At 42.9% G+C, this 21,532-nt stretch overlaps 3 protein-coding genes across 4 annotated transcripts in view; all 3 read right to left on the bottom strand.

Annotated features, from left to right (window-relative positions):
- Positions 1-1,934, bottom strand: part of zcchc14 (zinc finger, CCHC domain containing 14) — a 35,028-nt gene extending 33,094 nt beyond the window's left edge. For both annotated transcript variants that reach the window (XM_088997441.1, XM_088997442.1), the window contains exon 1: positions 868-1,934. In XM_088997441.1, the coding sequence (XP_088853567.1) occupies positions 868-1,362 (495 nt within the window). In that variant the 5' untranslated portion in view covers positions 1,363-1,934. The remainder of the gene's footprint in view (positions 1-867) is intronic.
- Positions 1,935-4,841: 2,907 nt separating this feature from the next.
- LOC148898301 (zinc finger CCHC domain-containing protein 2-like) lies at positions 4,842-6,325 on the bottom strand. The gene has a single exon (XM_088996497.1). The coding sequence runs from the start codon at positions 5,597-5,599 to the stop codon at positions 5,066-5,068; it is 534 nt and encodes a 177-aa protein (XP_088852623.1). The 5' UTR covers positions 5,600-6,325; the 3' UTR covers positions 4,842-5,065.
- Positions 6,326-14,713: 8,388 nt separating this feature from the next.
- Positions 14,714-21,532, bottom strand: part of jph3b (junctophilin 3b) — a 56,938-nt gene continuing 50,119 nt past the window's right edge. Inside the window, exon 6 of the mRNA XM_088997440.1 lies at positions 14,714-17,537. Within this exon, the coding sequence (XP_088853566.1) occupies positions 17,457-17,537 (81 nt within the window). The 3' untranslated portion in view covers positions 14,714-17,456. The remainder of the gene's footprint in view (positions 17,538-21,532) is intronic.

Genomic DNA, 21,532 nt, shown 5'->3' with positions numbered 1-21,532 from the left:
TGGAATTAATCATTTTAACTAATGTGAAACATATGGCTCAGTGGCCATATCCTAACCTGAAAGTGGTCGGTTTAATCCTCAACCCTTGTGACCATGTCCAAGTGACCCTGAGCACAATACAGATCCCATAATGTAGCTTGATCAGGAGGTAAATGAGGAAATTGTCTTAAAGTGTGTTGAGTACCTAAGGTAGAAAAAAGCCTCACATGTTAAATCCTGTTTGTTAAATCATCTTGATTCCAAATGACATGTTAAAAAAAGTAATATTCATTCATTCTGCTTTCAACTGCAAATTACAACACTGCAGAGATGAATTTATTTAATGGGGATGGGTGAATGAATGGATGGATGGATGGATGGATGGATGGATGGATGGATGGATTTGGTGGGTGAAGGCTATTAGAATGTAGCTCAATTATTTGTTTAAACTTTTAAAAGTTAATACAACTACTTATTAACAACTTTCACAATTTATAATATTGGAGTAACTAGAATATATTATATCTTATATTGACTTGATCAATGTTTGAGTTGAGACGAAAACTATCCTATATTTCAGTTAACCTTTTTCAATGCAGATTTATAAGGGGAACCAGACAGACAGATAGATAGACAGATGGGTGAGTGGCTGGAAAATCATAACAATAATATGAATAATAATACATTGTATTTATAGGATGTATGGATGGATAGACGGATACATATATAGTTAGATAGAGAGAGGGAGAGAGAAAGATACTGTATATAAATGTATAGGTAGATATTTTGCTGTTTTTATCTCATTGTTTTTTCTCGTTGAATGCCTCCCAGGAGTGTATTGTAGCTTTGTTACGTGGCCCACATATGTACACGTTCTTTGGCTCTCACCTGCAGGACGTCCTGTATCTGGCTGAGTTGCTGCCTCAGAACTCGTTTCTGGTGGAAGCTGAAAGCCGGGTGGTTAGATGCCATGGTGAAAAGCAACAGAAACTGCTCCTCTGCCCTTCCGTCGTTTAAGGCCAAGCCATAGTTGTTAATCACCGTGTCTATATGCGTCAAAGTTTGGTACAGGACCCTCGCCGCGTCCCGGTTGTCCGACCCGAGCAGGGCGAGGGACACCAGCAGTTTACTCCGCACCACCTCGTCTGTGATGTTGGTGAGTCCGAATAAATCGGTGGGGTTGTTAGCCTTGATCTCAGCATCCCGCAACGAATGGTAGTCCTTACGCGCCAAGTCCTCCAGGCAGGAGCCGAGGAAGCGAAGCTCGATGGGGACGCAGAGGTCCAGCAGGCCACACAGGAACTCGGCTCTCTGGGCAGAAGTGAGGGAAGAGAACCAGCGGTACACTCCTTCCCTCTGGACAAGGGTCCGACTCTCCACCATACTCAATCATCCACTAACAGTGGGGCTGATGTTTAAAAACAAACAAAACAACACAACTGGGAATGTCTTTTCAATTCAGAGTAAATCTAATCTCAAAGCACAACGTGGCGGCACAGTGACCCAAGTTCGCTGGTTCTTTCTCGTGTCGCACTCCTATTGTTTCTCTGCACAACTGCAGGAAAAAGGTGACACAGCCTCGAGTGTAAAAAAAATCTCATTGTCGTTCCACTGTAAGTTATCCATTTTGTATTCAAGACAACCTCCGCCTGTTCCTCCTCCACCGATCAGACCGCAGATCCACTGACAGCCGAAGAAACAAACAACACGCAGGACCAAGATGGTGTTCCAGTCACCGCCTTCTTCTGCCATTTAAGAAGTCACTATTATCCAACAGCCATATGGGCAATGATGACTCCAAGACTACTGAAGTGGACGTTGATAAAGGCAGTTCTGTAATTTACGTGTCAGCTGCTGCGAAAAGTTAAGACAGCAACGTCACCTTGTGAAACAAACACTGCAAAAAAGTACTTTATCATGGGACAACAGAGGACGGCGCCACTTTTCTAAATTCCTGGTGTGTATTATGTCGTTTACTACATCCTAGCATGGCTCAATGAATATTGAGGAAAATAACAGTTGGCATAACAATCCAACTCTGGACGTAAGGAACGCCCACTTCGTCAAAATTCTTGTTTTGATTGGCTAGCTGAAAATATGGGCACTTTTTTTGATTGGCCCAGTGCTCAATTGAAAAGGTCGGGTTTCCGTGCGCACATGCATTCAACGGTCAAATACGTAACGTGACAAGTACAATGTTCATTCATTCATTCATTCATTCATTCATTCATTCATTCATTCATTCATGTTTTAGGGCAGGAGGCTGGGGACAACCCGAACCGGTTGCCTGCCAATCAATATGGATTGGATTGGATTGGATTTAGATTCGTCTCGCGATGGATACATTTACATTTCACAGCAGCAACATTATGAAAGGAAGATGAAAGGAAATTAAGAAGTACAAAAAAACACAGGACCTGCTGGAAAGGCAGCAAGACTCGCAGCGCCATCTTGAAGTGAGAAGAACAAAAATCTAAATAACAATAATATAACAACACAAAGACACAAACTGTCATTTATTCCTAAGCACTTTCTGTAACCACTCTGTTTCATGAAGCAGTTCTAGATGAAACAGGAGAGATCATAGTGTCATTTTCACCAGTGGATCAGGGACGTCATGGTGGAATGTGCATGCCTGCTACAAGCTAAATGTTGAAAGCATACATGAAGCTGTAGCATCCATTGACGAAAACAGACTGTCTCATGTCTCATGTCCCACGTAAATCTGCATCAATTCCAGGCCGCGACAGTTCCACATATACATAGGCGCTTTGCACTGACGCTTCTTTCTTCTCATCGCGGCTCTTCAAGCCATGCACCCGTCCAGCCGCAGACGTTCCAACTGCACCGACAGTTTTAAATATAAAAATATGAAATATGAAAAAATATGAAAAATATCAAATATGAAAACGGAAAAATTTCTAATTCATCTGAAATGTTGGCTCACATCAGTCTAGGTCAGGGGTCGGGAACCTATGGCTCGCGAGCCATATATGGCTCTTTTGATGATTGCATATGGCATTGTGCACTTCAGCGCGAATGCACCGGAGGATTAGAGGAATACTGTCTTCGTGCTCGCTTGGGTTTTCCCGCATTCCAAATTCATGCATGTTATCTAACTTGAAGACTCTACATTGTTCATTGGTGTGAATGGGAGTGTGGCTGCTTTTTCATCTATATGTGTCCTGGGATTGACTAGCAACGAGTCAAAGGTGTACACCAACAACATTCTGTTAATGTGGGCACAAGTGGGAGTTCAAAAAATTGATGCATGGATTCCATTTACCGACATCACATTGCTGTAAAGGCACAATTTATTTCAATTTGATTAAAAAATATCACAATCCTTCCGACAGAATACCAAAAAGGAATGATTTCCACTTTACTCTGCTTTTGCACAAAAACCTTCTGTGGTGCCCGTCAAAGGCGAAGCTTTCACTGACACACAGATAATTTACACGTTAAAGGTTAGCTGTGCTAGCAGGTGGGCTGTCATTGACTTCAAGAAACCTATAATTTGGCATTCAAGACACCATGTGAGTCTTGCATGATGATGAGTAATACAATTCCTTGGACTGGTTTCAAAAACTCTAAGGACTTTGGGTACCCATTGTTTCTTCTAACAAGCTGAATTCTTCATTCGTTTAGTCTGTCCTATTGAGTGTCGTGGTCTTGGCATGCCCAATATTATTTGTATTTCTACTATTGGAATGCTTTCATGTGTGGTGGCTAAGTTATCTTGAAATCCAATGCAGTGTAAACAGTATGTCGTTCAATCCATCCATTCTCTACAGTGCTTAACCTCATAAAGCTTGTGTGGTTGAGCTGGAGACTACAGTGCCGTGAATAAGTATTTCCAATCCTCCTGATTCTTATTTTTATTTTTTAGCATGTCAATCTTATAATACTGTCGCACACACAAAGTTTTCAAATGATCAGTCAATTTCAGTACGGCACTGAGAGAACATGCAAACTCCACACAGGACGGCAAGAGCCAGAATCTGCACTGTGAGACCAGCGTGTCAACCAGTATGACAGTGAAACAAAAAGAGTTGGTAAAAATGGGTAACATTCACTAATATGCAATCTTGTCTTGGTTCATGATGATTTTTTAGCCAACTGTTGTTTTTTTTTTGGTTGCATTTTTCCAATTCAATTATATTGGTGTGAAGTTGTTCAAGATGGATTTTAATGCTGAAGCAGAACACCAATGTGTTTAAAATAAATGCAGTATTTCTAAATAGTGACAATGGGAATGTGGAATTAATCATTTTAACTAATGTGAAACATATGGCTCAGTGGCCATATCCTAACCTGAAAGTGGTCGGTTTAATCCTCAACCCTTGTGACCATGTCCAAGTGACCCTGAGCACAATACAGATCCCATAATGTAGCTTGATCAGGAGGTAAATGAGGAAATTGTCTTAAAGTGTGTTGAGTACCTAAGGTAGAAAAAAGCCTCACATGTTAAATCCTGTTTGTTAAATCATCTTGATTCCAAATGACATGTTAAAAAAAGTAATATTCATTCATTCTGCTTTCAACTGCAAATTACAACACTGCAGAGATGAATTTATTTAATGGGGATGGGTGAATGAATGGATGGATGGATGGATGGATGGATGGATGGATGGATGGATTTGGTGGGTGAAGGCTATTAGAATGTAGCTCAATTATTTGTTTAAACTTTTAAAAGTTAATACAACTACTTATTAACAACTTTCACAATTTATAATATTGGAGTAACTAGAATATATTATATCTTATATTGACTTGATCAATGTTTGAGTTGAGACGAAAACTATCCTATATTTCAGTTAACCTTTTTCAATGCAGATTTATAAGGGGAACCAGACAGACAGATAGATAGACAGATGGGTGAGTGGCTGGAAAATCATAACAATAATATGAATAATAATACATTGTATTTATAGGATGTATGGATGGATAGACGGATACATATATAGTTAGATAGAGAGAGGGAGAGAGAAAGATACTGTATATAAATGTATAGGTAGATATTTTGCTGTTTTTATCTCATTGTTTTTTCTCGTTGAATGCCTCCCAGGAGTGTATTGTAGCTTTGTTACGTGGCCCACATATGTACACGTTCTTTGGCTCTCACCTGCAGGACGTCCTGTATCTGGCTGAGTTGCTGCCTCAGAACTCGTTTCTGGTGGAAGCTGAAAGCCGGGTGGTTAGATGCCATGGTGAAAAGCAACAGAAACTGCTCCTCTGCCCTTCCGTCGTTTAAGGCCAAGCCATAGTTGTTAATCACCGTGTCTATATGCGTCAAAGTTTGGTACAGGACCCTCGCCGCGTCCCGGTTGTCCGACCCGAGCAGGGCGAGGGACACCAGCAGTTTACTCCGCACCACCTCGTCTGTGATGTTGGTGAGTCCGAATAAATCGGTGGGGTTGTTAGCCTTGATCTCAGCATCCCGCAACGAATGGTAGTCCTTACGCGCCAAGTCCTCCAGGCAGGAGCCGAGGAAGCGAAGCTCGATGGGGACGCAGAGGTCCAGCAGGCCACACAGGAACTCGGCTCTCTGGGCAGAAGTGAGGGAAGAGAACCAGCGGTACACTCCTTCCCTCTGGACAAGGGTCCGACTCTCCACCATACTCAATCATCCACTAACAGTGGGGCTGATGTTTAAAAACAAACAAAACAACACAACTGGGAATGTCTTTTCAATTCAGAGTAAATCTAATCTCAAAGCACAACGTGGCGGCACAGTGACCCAAGTTCGCTGGTTCTTTCTCGTGTCGCACTCCTATTGTTTCTCTGCACAACTGCAGGAAAAAGGTGACACAGCCTCGAGTGTAAAAAAAATCTCATTGTCGTTCCACTGTAAGTTATCCATTTTGTATTCAAGACAACCTCCGCCTGTTCCTCCTCCACCGATCAGACCGCAGATCCACTGACAGCCGAAGAAACAAACAACACGCAGGACCAAGATGGTGTTCCAGTCACCGCCTTCTTCTGCCATTTAAGAAGTCACTATTATCCAACAGCCATATGGGCAATGATGACTCCAAGACTACTGAAGTGGACGTTGATAAAGGCAGTTCTGTAATTTACGTGTCAGCTGCTGCGAAAAGTTAAGACAGCAACGTCACCTTGTGAAACAAACACTGCAAAAAAGTACTTTATCATGGGACAACAGAGGACGGCGCCACTTTTCTAAATTCCTGGTGTGTATTATGTCGTTTACTACATCCTAGCATGGCTCAATGAATATTGAGGAAAATAACAGTTGGCATAACAATCCAACTCTGGACGTAAGGAACGCCCACTTCGTCAAAATTCTTGTTTTGATTGGCTAGCTGAAAATATGGGCACTTTTTTTGATTGGCCCAGTGCTCAATTGAAAAGGTCGGGTTTCCGTGCGCACATGCATTCAACGGTCAAATACGTAACGTGACAAGTACAATGTTCATTCATTCATTCATTCATTCATTCATTCATTCATTCATTCATTCATGTTTTAGGGCAGGAGGCTGGGGACAACCCGAACCGGTTGCCTGCCAATCAATATGGATTGGATTGGATTGGATTTAGATTCGTCTCGCGATGGATACATTTACATTTCACAGCAGCAACATTATGAAAGGAAGATGAAAGGAAATTAAGAAGTACAAAAAAACACAGGACCTGCTGGAAAGGCAGCAAGACTCGCAGCGCCATCTTGAAGTGAGAAGAACAAAAATCTAAATAACAATAATATAACAACACAAAGACACAAACTGTCATTTATTCCTAAGCACTTTCTGTAACCACTCTGTTTCATGAAGCAGTTCTAGATGAAACAGGAGAGATCATAGTGTCATTTTCACCAGTGGATCAGGGACGTCATGGTGGAATGTGCATGCCTGCTACAAGCTAAATGTTGAAAGCATACATGAAGCTGTAGCATCCATTGACGAAAACAGACTGTCTCATGTCTCATGTCCCACGTAAATCTGCATCAATTCCAGGCCGCGACAGTTCCACATATACATAGGCGCTTTGCACTGACGCTTCTTTCTTCTCATCGCGGCTCTTCAAGCCATGCACCCGTCCAGCCGCAGACGTTCCAACTGCACCGACAGTTTTAAATATAAAAATATGAAATATGAAAAAATATGAAAAATATCAAATATGAAAACGGAAAAATTTCTAATTCATCTGAAATGTTGGCTCACATCAGTCTAGGTCAGGGGTCGGGAACCTATGGCTCGCGAGCCATATATGGCTCTTTTGATGATTGCATATGGCATTGTGCACTTCAGCGCGAATGCACCGGAGGATTAGAGGAGAGAAAATGTTCTGATTCTAATTTGCAATGAAACAATACCATCGATGAAACAGTCGAATGTCAGTGACATTTTAACAAGCCCCATGTTAACGTTAGCATCGACATACTTCTGCGAGAAGTAGATTGCAGATAGTAAGTGTGGAAGCTTATGAGCCGTGTGCAGGCGAGCTAGCAGTAACTTCGCCTCTGGACCGGCAAATTGAATTTCATTCCGATCGTTTTCCTGGATTTTTACCAAACACGAGGAACGGAAAACCATCCATGTTAACGGTGAGTACGATCACAAAGTTATTTTAAATAATACATTCTGATATTTTGTTGAAAAGTAGCCGCGCGTGTGCGTGTGTGTGCGCGCGCACGTGAGCGTTTGTATGTGCGCGTGCGTGTGTGTGGCTCTCGCTGAAAAACATGTCTAAATATTTTACTTTTATGTCTCTCTTAGTCAAAAAGGTTCCCGACCCCGGCAGTAGCTTAATGTTTGTTGTGTGTCGGGAACTGAAACTGAATGGAACAAACAAGCTGAGGTTCTGAACGATTGGAAAGAAGCCGCAATTATAAAGATGTCATGAACGTGCGTGTGGCTCTCGCTGAAAAACATGTCTAAATATTTTACTTTTATGGCTCTCTTAGTCAAAAAGGTTCCCGTCAAATGCAAAACACCAATAAAAATGACTTAAAGTGTGCTAAAACTGCAACAAATTGAGCTGCAAATTGTGGATTTTCAGAAAGTCCCATCCCCAGTTCATGACGTCAGGCTTTCAGACCAAACAAAGTACCGCAAAATGCATTGTGTGCCGCTTTCTCGGTCAGGGGCGTTCCAAACGTGACGTCATGTGAGGATCGTCATCAACTCAAAAACAAGACTTCCTGAATATCCAGCGCAAGTCTTAAAACGTAAAATATAGCATATGTGGTGGAATCTTTGTAAAATATGCTCAGTAGAAGTCATTTGAAGTGATTTTACAAATTATGGACACAACTTGTCTGAGGGTGTCGGTTGTCCTTTAATGTTTCAGTTGCTATGCAGTTGTGCCTGTCCTTTTATGCTTTGTCGTTTTGTAATGTTACATTTATTCTGTCATCGAGGCCTGATGTCTCATAGTTCATGTACATGGATTTCTCTGTGACACGTTGTCAATTCGGCGGCCCGGTAGTCGAGTGGTTAGCACACCGGCTTCACAGTGCAGAGGTCGCCGGTTCGCGTCCCGGTCCGGCCTCCCTGTGTGGAGTTTGCATGTTCTCCCCGGACCCGCGTGGGTTTTCTCCGGGTCCTCCGGTTTCCTCCCACACTCCAAAAACATGCATGGCAGGCAGATTGACCACTCCAAATTGTCCCTAGGTGTGAGTGTGACTGTTGTATGTCCTTGTGCCCTGCGATTGGCTGGCAACCAATTCAGGGTGTCCCCCACCTCGTGCCTGAAGACAGCTGAGATAGGCTCCAGCAACCCCAGCGACCCTAATGAGGAATAAGCGGCACGGAAAATGAGATGAGATGAGACGTTGTCAATTCAGATTTGTACTTATGTACTTATTGTACTAAATTCCGCTCATCATGTGACAGTAATAGTTTTTGCACATTTGATTATTTGTAAGCAACTTCATGATTTTGATAGGAGGCTAATACAAATAACATAGATACATATCACACGTGTTGCCTTCATTATGAGGCTTATAAAAGGCTTCGATTGAGAGATGTGTTTTAAGTTTCAACATTTTGGATTGGCGACCCCTGACCTTGACAAAGGAACAACAGTACTACTGTACTATAATGTTTCTTATCGAAGGTTGTGTTGTTGTAATTTCAATATGACACCAGGAGATGGAAGCAAATCGTTGCATATAAACCTACGCAAGAAAGGACATAGAAATAGATAGAAATAGAAATAGATGAGAAAGGACGACCACTTGGCCATTCGTTTTGACATGACACCCAGGAAAACGGTGACAATACGAGTTTTACAAAATTGAGTTTTGACGTATTCGGTGTTTAATCTGCTAATTAAACTTTCCCTCAAGTGTTCTGTTGGTCTTTCCTTTGACGGACAATGCCCAGCTCTTAGGGTGAACGCACATCTCCGCTCAGAAAAACGAATGTGGTGATCGCACGCTGAGACCTTTCTCCAAAATAAACACATCCCTGTTTCTCAGGCACGGATGCTGCATTTATACTCCGGGCAAAATCATGAGTGCAAATAGTCGTTTTTATTTTAAACACTTTAATTTCTCCACATGAAACAGAACCAAAACATAGTCATTTCCAGATGCACCCGTCCAGCCGCAGACGTTCGTACTGCACCGACAGTTTTAAATATAAAAATATGAAATATGAAAAAATATGAAAAATATCAAATCTGAAAACGGAAAAATTTCTAATTCATCTGAAATGTTGGCTCACATCAGTCTAGGTCAGGGGTCGGGAACCTATGGCTCGCGAGCCATATATGGCTCTTTTGATGATTGCATATGGCATTGTGCACTTCAGTGCGAATGCACCGGAGGATTAGAGGAGAGAAAATGTTCTGATTCTAATTTGCAATGAAACAATACCATCGATGAAACAGTCGAATGTCAGTGACATTTTAACAAGCCCCATGTTAACGTTAGCATCGACATACTTCTGCGAGAAGTAGATTGCAGATAGTAAGTGTGGAAGCTTATGAGCCGTGTGCAGGCGAGCTAGCAGTAACTTCGCCTCTGGACCGGCAAATTGAATTTCATTCCGATCGTTTTCCTGGATTTTTACCAAACACGAGGAACGGAAAATCATCCATGTTAACGGTGAGTACGATCACAAAGTTATTTTAAATAATACATTCTGATATTTTGTTGAAAAGTAGCCGCGCGTGTGCGTGTGTGTGCGCGCGCACGTGAGCGTTTGTATGTGCGCGTGCGTGCGTGTGGCTCTCGCTGAAAAACATGTCTAAATATTTTACTTTTATGTCTCTCTTAGTCAAAAAGGTTCCCGACCCCGGCAGTAGCTTAATGTTTGTTGTGTGTCGGGAACTAAAACTGAATGGAACAAACAAGCTGAGGTGCTGAACGATTGGAAAGAAGCCGCAATTATAAAGATGTCATGAACGTGCGTGTGGCTCTCGCTGAAAAACATGTCTAAATATTTTACTTTTATGGCTCTCTTAGTCAAAAAGGTTCCCGTCAAATGCAAAACACCAATAAAAATGACTTAAAGTGTGCTAAAACTGCAACAATTGAGCTGCAAATTGTGGATTTTCAGACCAAACAAAGTACCGCAAAATGCATTGTGTGCCGCTTTCTCGGTCAGGGGCGTTCCAAACGTGACGTCATGTGAGGATCGTCATCAACTCAAAAACAAGACTTCCTGAATATTCAGCGCAAGTCTTAAAACGTAAAATATAGCATATGTGGTGGAATCTTTGTAAAATATGCTCAGTAGAAGTCATTTGAAGTGATTTTACAAATTATGGACACAACTTGTCTGAGGGTGTCGGTTGTCCTTTAATGTTTCAGTTGCTATGCAGTTGTGCCTGTCCTTTTATGCTTTGTCGTTTTGTAATGTTACATTTATTCTGTCATCGAGGCCTGATGTCTCATAGTTCATGTACATGGATTTCTCTGTGACACGTTGTCAATTCAGAATTATGTACTTATTGTACTAAATTCCGCTCATCATGTGACAGTAATAGTTTTTGCACATTTGATTATTTGTAAGCAACTTTATGATTTTGATAGGAGGCTAATACAAATAACATAGATACATATCACACGTGTTGCCTTCATTATGAGGCTTATAAAAGGCTTCGATTTTTTTGCACGACTCCAGAGAGATGTGTTTTAAGTTTCAACATTTTGGATTGGCGACCCCTGACCTTGACAAAGGAACAACATAACTACTGTACTATAATGTTTCTTGTCGAAGGTTGTGTTGTTGTAATTTCAATATGACACCAGGAGATGGAAGCAAATCGTTGCATATAAACCTACGCAAGAAAGGACATAGAAATAGATAGAAATAGAAATAGATGAGAAAGGACGACCACTTGGCCATTCGTTTTGACATGACACCCAGGAAAACGGTGACAATACGAGTTTTACAAAATTGAGTTTTGACGTATTCGGTGTTTAATCTGCTAATTAAACTTTCCCTCAAGTGTTCTGTTGGTCTTTCCTTTGACGGACAATGCCCAGCTCTTAGGGTGAACGCACATCTCCGCTCAGAAAAACGAATGTGGTGATCGCACGCTGAGACCTTTCTCCAAAATAAACACATCCCTGTTTCTCAGGCACGGATGCTGCATTTATACTCCGGGCAAAATCATGAGTGCAAATAGTCGTTTTTATTTTAAACACTTTAATTTCTCCACATGAAACAGAACCAAAACATAGTCATTTCCAGAAATAAAGAAAACGGGGAAGGAAAGGAAGACGGAACGATTGAAACTATAGAGAGAGCTTGGCATGCTGTCACATGCTGCAGTGTAACGGGCGCATAGTCACCAGGCTGATGACGACATAACCCTATTAGTATCGGGCCCAACTGAATTAACATAATTTGATCTGCCTCCTGGTTTGAAAACACGAAGGATGAGGAGAAATGACATAAATGAGAAAACAACTGAGATGATGTCATTCAGCTCATTATCCCCTGAAAGAGTTGCGTGGAGCAAGTGGAACAAACATGTTATCCCATCACATGAATGGAGGATGCACACACGTTTGTTCAAAAATTCCCAAGAACTTTCATTAAATCGAACTTGCAAATAAGTTCAGATGCTGATCTGCCAGAGAGATTTTAGAGACAAATTTACCACACTCAGCCATGAAAGTTTGTGGTTGCTATTAGAGTATACTAACAAACTATGGTCTGTCCTTGAATGGTATATGATTCTGGCAAAACATTAAAAACACAATTGGTGAATCTGGTCATCATTGCTTTGCACAACAATTTAATCAAATTATGGTTATGTGCAAATATATTGTTATTTCTATGAGTTTATTCCACCCTGTTTGTGGTATAATCAAGACCTGTTCAGCCTGATAACATATGTAAAGAATATGTATATTTTGACTCAGATGTCATGTGCATTGTTTTTTTTTAATGCAATAGATTCCCTGCACAGTCACTGAACAAAACTATGGAATTACATAGTACACATGCATTAATTAATATTTGACCCCCAAAACATTTACTGGAATTAACAAGAATGAGCAAAGACAGTACTCCATTGAGACTTTTTGTTAAATTGCATTTCAGTGCACCAACACCATTGATTTGACTGGAATTTGTGTTTTCATGCTCGTGTCGTACTCTGCAGAATAATGCTGCCCAATGCAGATGCCTTACTCCTTGTTTACAGTGTATCACCCAATTTTGCACAGTTGTCCTTAAACTCACAAACTACTTCGCTAAATGGGCTGCGCTTTTGCTGCTTACAGCCAAGTAGTATAAGGAATTTTATTTGTGTTCAACAACCGATTCATCAATTTTCATTTCCACTCAGTCGATAGAATTTTTACCGACCACTTATTTGATTACTATGCCAATACAGTACCTTGGAGAAGAGTTATACATTTATTGACACACTTGAGCAGACATCTTGCTGGTAAACCTTCAAACAATTCCACTGTTTTCTTCAGACCCAGTTGAGAGATACACCGTGCAAAAGTTAAGTGTCATGAGTGAGTTGACAGCTGGGCGGGGCCTCCGCTCCCGCCGTCCGCCAGCTGCTGTCAATTCCATCATCACTGACTGTTGGACATTTAAACCCGATGCTGGCACTTACCCAGCGTCGGAAGATACTTCGCCTCGCACCTTGCCAGTACCTTGAACGTGTAGTCAGTATGTGAGTTGCTTCGCCCGAGGAATTATTCTAGCCACAATCACGTTTGTTTAATTGCACCGCGTCGTAGGCTGTGTTTGCACCCTCGTGTGCCTCTTTGTTTTGTTAGTTAGTGTGGTTGGGTGGATTGGCGCCGCTCACCCACTAGCATCGTTGTTTAGTCATTGTTTTTGTTTTACAAACTTTTTACCAGGTCTGCGTCATCTTGGCCCCGTGCTTTCTGTTAATAAATCAACTGCCTGCACCAACGCCTCTGTCCTGCTTAGCGATCCACCACCTATCCCCAACGTTCCCGTTCGGCAGCTGCTACTGTTGCCGCTGGAACGTGACATTAAAGGACAACCGACGTCTCCGGACAAATTGTGTCCATAATTTGCAAAATGGCTTTTACTGGGCGTATTTTACAAAGATTCCACGGCATATAGCTATATTTTACGTTTTAAGACTCCCACCTGGTGGTGAGTAGGCTCCGTTGGTGGGGGAAGATGCCAGTCCGACCTGGCAGACCCAAACGTGTTGTGAGGGTTTGTTGGGAATGTCTGGCGGAATCCCCTGTCAGAAAGAGTTTCAACTCCGACCTACGGCAGAACTTTACCCATGTACCGGGGGAGGTGGGGGACATTGAGTCCGAATGGACTATGTTCCGTACCTCCCTTGCTGAGGCGGCAAATCGGAGTTGTGGCCGTAAGGTGGTTGGTGCCTGTCATGGGGGCAACCCCCATACTTGCTGGTGGACACCAGTAGTAAGGAATGCCGTAAAGCAGCTGACAGCTGACAGGTATCAAATAGCCAAGCGAATGCAGCCTCGGTGGTCGCCGAGGCAAAAACACGGGCATTGGAAGAGTTCGGTGAGTCATGGAAGTCGACTTCCAGACTGCTTCGAGGAAATTCTGGTCCACCATCCGGCGTCTCAGGAGGGGAAAGCAGTGCACCACTAACACTGTGTACAGTGAGGATGGGGCACTGCTGACCTCGACCCGAGATGTTGTGAACCGGTGGGCAGAGTACTTCGAAGATCTCCTCAACTCCACCAACACGCCTTCCTTGCAGGAAGCAGTGTCTGGGGACTCTGAGGTTGGCTCTCCGATCTCTGTGGCTGAAGTCACCAAGGTGGTTAAAAGGATCCTCGGTGACAAGGCCCCGGGGGTGGATGAGACCCGCCCGGAGTCCCTAAAGGCTCTGGATGTTGTGGGGCTGTCTTGGCTGACACGCCTCTGCAACATTGCGTGGTCATCGGGGAGAATGCGTCTGGATTGGCAGACCGGGGTGGTGGTCCCCCTTTTTAAAAAGGGGGACTGGAAGGTGTGTTCCAACTGCGGAGGGATCACACTCCTCAGCCTCCCCGGAAAAGTCTATTCAGGGGTTCGAAAGGGGCGGGTCCGTCCGCGGGAAGTCGAGCCTCAGATTGAGGAGGAGCAGTGTGGTTTTCGACCCGGCCGCGGAACAGTGGACCAGCTCTATACCCTTAGCAGGGTCCTCGAGGGAATTCACCCAACGAGTCTACATGTGCTTTGTGGACTTGGAGAAAGCTTTTGACCGTGTCCTTCGAGTTCTGTGGAGGGTGCTTCGGGAGTATGGGGTACAGGAGCACCTGATACGGGCCGTTCGGTCCCTATACAACCGATGTCTGGTTCGCATTGCTGGCAGTAAGTTATCTTTTCCAGTGAGGGTTGGGCTCCGCTAAGGCTTCCCTTTGTCACTGATTCTGTTCATAACCTTTATGGACAGAATTTCTAGGCGCAGCCAAAGCATTGAAGGTTTCCCTTTTGGGTGGCCTCAGCATAGCATCACTGCTTTTTGCAGATGATGTGGTACTGTTGGGGCCTTCAAGCGGAGCTCTCCAACTCTCTCTCGAGCGTTTCGCAGCCGAATGTGAAGCGGTTGGGATGAGAATCAGCACCTCCAAATCTGAGTCAATGGTTCTCAGTCGGAAAAGGATCGAATGCCCTCTCCGGGTCGGGGAGGAGATCTTGCCTCAAGTGGAGGAGTTTAAGTATCTGGGAGTCTTGTTCACGAATGAGGGTGTGAGGGAGCGAGAGGTCGACAGGCGGATCGGTGCGGCGTCTGCTGTGATGCGGACTTTGTACCGATCTGTCATGGTGAAGAAGGAGCTGAGCCAAAAAGCAAAGTTCTCAATTTACCGGTCTATCTACATCCCAACGCTCATCTATGGTCACAAGCTATGGGTTGTGACCGAAAGAACGAGATCCGGGGTATAAGCGGCCGAAATGAGCTTTCTCCGTAGGACACAAGTGTCAAAGTCAAGGCCCGCGGGCCAAATCCGGCCCGCCACATCATTTTTTTCGGCCCGCGAAAGCAAATCAAACTTGTTAAATTCCATGATGATTGCTAAAATCTGAGCCAAAATTTCATATTTTTGGATGTCAACCACAATAAAAGTCATTCTTCTTGACTTCAGATTTGAAAACGAGTTATTCATTAATTTGCTGTGTGCTCTATATGTAATATTTGAAGGGATTTAAACATTCTAATAGGTTCCCCAAATTCATAACGGCCCTCGAGAGGAAACCATAACTACAATGTGGCCCGCGGCAAAAAATGACTTTGACACCCCTGCCGTAGGGTGTCCGGGATCTCCCTTAGAGATAAGGTGATAAGTTCGGTCATCCGGGAGGGGCTAAGAGTCAAGCCGCTTCTCCTCCACATAGAGAGGAGCCAGATGAGGTGGCTCGGGCATCTGATTAGGATGCCCCCTGGACGCCTTCCTGGTGAGGTTTTCCGAGCGTGCCCCACTGGCAGGAGACCCCGGGGACGACCCAGGACACGCTGGAGAGACTATGTCTCCCAGCTGGCCTGGGAACACCTCGGGATCCGCCAGGATGAGCTCCAAGAAGTGGCTAAGGAGAGGGAAGTCTGGGCTTCCCTACTGAAGCTGCTGCCCCCGCGAACCGACCCCGGATAAGCGGCAGAAGATGGATGGATGGGTTGAGGAACAAATGATCAGGGCAGAAGACCTGTACTTTGAAAGGGATGTTTTTGGCATCTTCAAACAAGCATGTGTGCGAAACATTACATGAGAAGTTTCGCAATGGTGAGGTACTGTCCATCAATTGTTAGATCTTATGATGTCAAAATGGGAACAGCATGTTAGAGACTAAACTGTTTAAATAATAATTCTAATTGAACCAGGAAACATATTCGGCTTCTTGGTGGAGATTCGCAATTCGTGCAGAGTAAAAAAAAAAAAAAGAGCAGTACACCATGTGCTATCAAAAGTTTAAGGAAGGTCAAATCAAATGAATCTTTGTTTCCAGTGCATGTTGGGGTTATTCAGAAGATGACTTGTGGATATTGCTGCCTTGTGAGTGACACGTTTTAAATCAGATGGATGTTTTCAGGGCACATTGATAGTGGTATACACTTGAATATTGTCTCTAAAAAGCCTCTGCCAGTTGTACAACATGTTTTAGGCTGCGCCAATGAGGGTCTGTCGAGAACTACCACCAACTCAAAGAAAGTACGTATAGCTCAATGACTGTCGTGTATGGAGGTGGAAAAGAGTAGGAGTGAAAGAGCGTCACTGCTGGAAAACATTGGTTTGCAGGATGTGGATGAGTCGAGAGCATGTCCTCATGAAATGTCCCTCTTTGCTCATTGTAAACATACAATGGCTTTGTGGAGGCACACCATAGTCATGCACTTTACTTACACACAGATGACGGCGACTAAAAGAGTGGGACGGGAAGCGAGCCGAGAGATTGTGTGTGCGTGCCCAGGTGACACAGACGGGCAGCCTCTGTGTATTTGTCTTTCCTGACAGAAATGAAAGAAATACAACATCAGTAAGAACATGTGGGCAGACGGAAGAAGCAAAAAGTTGGAGTCTTATAGAGTGAAGTAAAGGGCTTACAAAAGAAATAATGTATCCATCAACATATTATCCACAAAGAAAGATGACAAATCAGTTTTAAAGTATGATTTGAAGATGAAAAAGATAGAGATTTTGTCTCCCGACAGTGGAAGCAGGCATTACTTGCTATAATGCCATGGCCTGAGAATCAGACCAATTTCAGTCAATAAATCAACAACTCAAGCTCACTTGAGTCCAGTTTTCAGACTGTATTATGCAGCCCATTTACTGAAGCCGATGTCCTCTTCATACATACATGTCGTTGGGCTCCGCACTGCAGTGTTGCCTTCATGGTAGCTGGATTCAGTTTGAACACACTTGCAAAATCAGCCACCTTCAACCCAAATATTTGGGGCCAAAATGGGTCGTAGACCTCCACAATCTATTGAGGTGGTTGCAGTCATTTTCCAAATAAAACAGCAGATCCCTTTTCATAGCTACAGAAATGTATTGTTGTCGCATGTCGAGGCTCATTCCAAAAACAATGCTATTCTTAAATAAAAAAGTGGATAAACAAAATTGCCACTCCAATGTTGAGAAGAATCACCACAGCAACCAGGACAGCGCTGTAGGCCTGCAAGGGAAACAAGTAAAAAGAGTTAATCATAAGTAAGGACTAAAATAAAATGAACAAAAATGCACTGTATGTTTCCTACTTACGACTAAAAATAAAGACATTTTTCAATTGAGAGGAGGAGAATAAACCTGTATCTCCAGGGTATGTTTTCTTGTGTGTCAATCAAATTACAGACTTCAGTAAGAAAATTATTTGAGCTGTATGACCTTACCATCTGGAAGTTTAAATGTAAGTTTTAATGACTCAAATAACACACAGGCTGTATTTCCGGCCATGTGTAGACGGTGAGTCTTTCGACATGGCCCCACCGCATAACATATTTTGGTGGCAGGTTTTGTCAAGACTTTACTCCTGCTGGAACTATTGTTTAAAGCAGTGATTTTCAACCACTGTGCCGCGGCACACTAGTGTGCCGTGAGAGATCGTCAGGTGTGCCGCGAGAAACTATCCAATGCCCCTTTTTCAAATAATTTTTTTTTACAAACATTTATTAAACATTTTCTGACAATATTATTTCATTGTCCTGTGTCCGTGCTGAAAAGACTGGGAGGGTAATTTCATATTCGTCCGTGTGGCAACACGACACTGATTGCCTCTTTCCTGCGAGATGGTTCGTGGTGTGCCGCAAAAAAAATCCTATTTAAAAAACGTGCCTTGGTTCAAAAAAGGTTGAAAAACACGGGTTTAAAGGACAACCGAAGTCTCCGGACAAGTTGTGTCCATAATTTGTAAAATGGCTTCAAATGACTTCTGAGCATATTCCACCGCATATAGCTATATTTTACGTTTTATGACTCACGCTGAATATTCCAGAAGTCTTGTTTTTGAGTTGGTGACGAGTCCGTACGTTACGTCACTAAAGGAATGCCCCTGACCGAAAAAAGGACACAATGTCGCAGTCCTTCCATCACGTCAATGCATTTTGCTGTACTTTGGTCTGAAAACGTCGTGTAGGACCAAAAGCAGACAGAAGAGGGCGCCAAAGCTCCATGTAAGGAATTAATCAGCCTGTGGAAACAGGCTGATTAATTCCTTACACGGCTTTGTCGCCATGGTCTGCCTTTTTTGGGTGCGACATTTCGCACCCCTGATGCCTCAAAATGACACGGAATAAATTCTTTAATCTATTGCAAACATGTATGCTTTCTTCTTCAGAACTATTTGAATCATATTCATAACTGGATGATTAATAAGAAAGCATACTCTCCGAATCTGAAGCCATTATTTTGATTCTCGAGCAGGGCAAGGCGTCTTGCCGTGACACCACGAACACCTTCTGAAACTGGCCACTTCCGGTTTCAAATTGAAGTACTTTTTAGACATTTTAAGTCATTTTTTTATTGTGTTTTTATTGTGTTTTATTGTGTTTTGCATTTGACTAAAAATATCATACTGTGTGTTTTCGGTATTTTAGCTGCTATAAAACGTTTTTCTGATGTCAGTTAGGAAACAAAAAGTGACGTCGGTTGTCCTTTAAGTTCTGCTGCAGGCAGTTGAACGTGATTTTGGTAAATTTGATTGGGGCACATGTAGACAGATTGACCTCCATCTGCACATGCAGATGGAGGTCAGATTGGTGTTTCTTTTAAATGTACTCAAACTGTTACAGGACCAAGCAAATTAGTAGAACACCTGAAGACAGGTTGCTGTTCCTAATGGTCTAGACAGATTTACCGATACTTAGAGACATGAATAAGTAGAGTTATTAGGGGAGTCGAATGCCTTAGTCTGGTAAACTAAATCCTGAAAAAATTTCAACAAAATTTAATATAACAGCGCCTGTTCAGGGACATGGACAGAGGGGTCACACGTGGTGTTTGAAATGAGAACCCGAGCAATTAGCTATGAAAAACTGCTGGAATCTATCAGTCAAAAAGGCTGCAGATGACTAGGACTATGTTGGTGTGTGAGTGTGTCTATGTGTGAGGCGGCCTGGGTGAGTGATTTTGTGTGACAGTTCAACAGACCTCAACAGCTGTTTCTAAAACTCATGACAAAAATTTAACGGACACCAAGGCAGACAACTCTGTTGCTTGCCTGGCTATAAAGTTGCCTGCCACATTTTTCACAACTTTAAACACAATAAGACCACTAATCGCAAAAAAAAAACATTGTTGAGAAGTATAAGGGATTTTTTTTTAATTAAGGAAGACGATCCAAATTGAACCTCACACCACCAGACCGGTTTAATGAAGGATTTTGTTGTTTTATAAGAATCGCCTCTTTTACCCCCCTTTCAAACCATCTATGTTCTTTCGCTAAGATTTTAACCTTTTAACCAACCTAAAATCTTAGCGAAAGAACATAGATGGTTTGAAAGGGGGGTAAAAGAGGCGATTCTTATAAAACAACAAAATCCTTCATTAAACCGGTCTGGTGGTGTGAGGTTCAATTTGGATCGTTCATACAATAGCCTGCTCAGGCAAAACAGGTTAGGCAACTTTCGCAATGCTGATGAGGGTCGTTATGCTGATGATGTGATACCGGGGGGAGTGGGGGGAATAGGCCAATCGTTAGTCAGGAATGTAGGAACAATCAGTGGGGCCACAGGGGGGGTCCCGCGCCCCCCCCAACCTGAGAGTAGGGACCTATCATAGCTGTGTCCGGCGCCACCAGGTCTGGACATTAGGGATATATAAATGGGGCCGATACGACCAGTCAGACTTTAGTTCGCTGACGAAGCCTCTTGGATAGGAGGCGAAACGTCCGAAACCTTCACTTTTGTACAGATGACGGCTGAAGAAACCTTCTCATCGATGGACCACTCCTGTACGACTGAGAGCTTACACAAATTAAGGAAGACGTACCACAAATGCTCCCTTGCTTAATTTAAGGTAAATATCCCTTGCTGAAGATTTTGATCCAGTTGTCGTTTGTCATCGTGGTGCACAATGCAATATTTGCGTTGCGTTGTCTGCTAAAATCCACATTGACTCCTCTTTCTAAGTGCCTTTCAAAACGAGCATTCGTTTGACAATTTGCATACTCGGCACGGCAGCCAACCAGAAGCCTGTTTCGTGCTTTGGACTTTCGCGAGCGTTATAAGGTCGTGCATTTGCATATGCCATATCATTTTCCAAAGTAGATGCACAGAATCTCAGCCCCAGAAGAAAGCTTCAAAAGAAGCTAACAAAATTTATGACGCTACAAAACGTAAACGTACATTATACCGTGACTGTAAAGTGTACTCGACAGTTTTGAAAGGCGATTAGAAAGAGGAATTCATGTGGCTTGTAGTGGTTTTCTTTTAGCTTTTGCTTTATTGAATAAAGCAAACGTTTGATTTGAAGACATTTTTCATTTGTATTTTCTTGAAGAAGTTGTCGGCCAATGGGGCCGAGACGTTTTAAAAATTGTACGCCCGACGTAAAAGTCGTACGCCCCAGGCCTCTGGGCAGACATTATTTCAAACACTGCTCAACAATATTTGAAGTCTTTCTTCTCTTCTTTCAAATGAGTCAACCTCCCTCAAACACCATATTCAGAATATCTAAGAGTATCTGTCTGGCTGAAATATATATCCGTGTTGGCACATTCCTTCTTGACTTTCCTAAGAATGTGCTGCATTTTCTCAATGACAATTAACAACAACAAGAACGATTTGGCATATCACTCAAAAGCAATTCGTGTGTGCAAGAGAAGCTCCAGTCTATGACGTGACATCTCATCCGTTTATACTTCGAATTAAACTTAACCAGCGGTGTTGCCTGTGAGTTGTTTGGCTAATACCAGACTAGATACAAAGAAAGGAGCACCAGCTCTTTCAAGAAACATTGTACCAAATGAATGTGATAATGAGGTTTGCGCTGATGAACCCTATAAAAGGCTTATCCCAGATCGGTGGCGCAGAATCAAGCCACAAGTGGATAGAACACATCTGACAGACTGCACTTCTTAAGACCTACTCAGCAAGACAACTGTGCTATTCACAAACAGGAGTGGCAGATATAATACATCACACATTCAGAATGCCCAACTTTCATTGTTGTAAG

This window comes from Hippocampus bargibanti, linkage group LG05, assembly GCF_051943395.1.
Source record: "Hippocampus bargibanti isolate YZ-2025 linkage group LG05, ASM5194339v1, whole genome shotgun sequence".
Lineage (NCBI taxonomy): Eukaryota > Metazoa > Chordata > Actinopteri > Syngnathiformes > Syngnathidae > Hippocampus > Hippocampus bargibanti.
Note: the sequence above shows the minus strand (reverse complement) of the source record. Positions and strands in the feature narration are given on the sequence as shown.

Bases quoted from the DNA above. Each gene is read 5' to 3' on its own strand.
- LOC148898301 (XM_088996497.1), bottom strand. From the start codon at position 5,599: ATGGTGGAGAGTCGGACCCTTGTCCAGAGGGAAGGAGTGTACCGCTGG.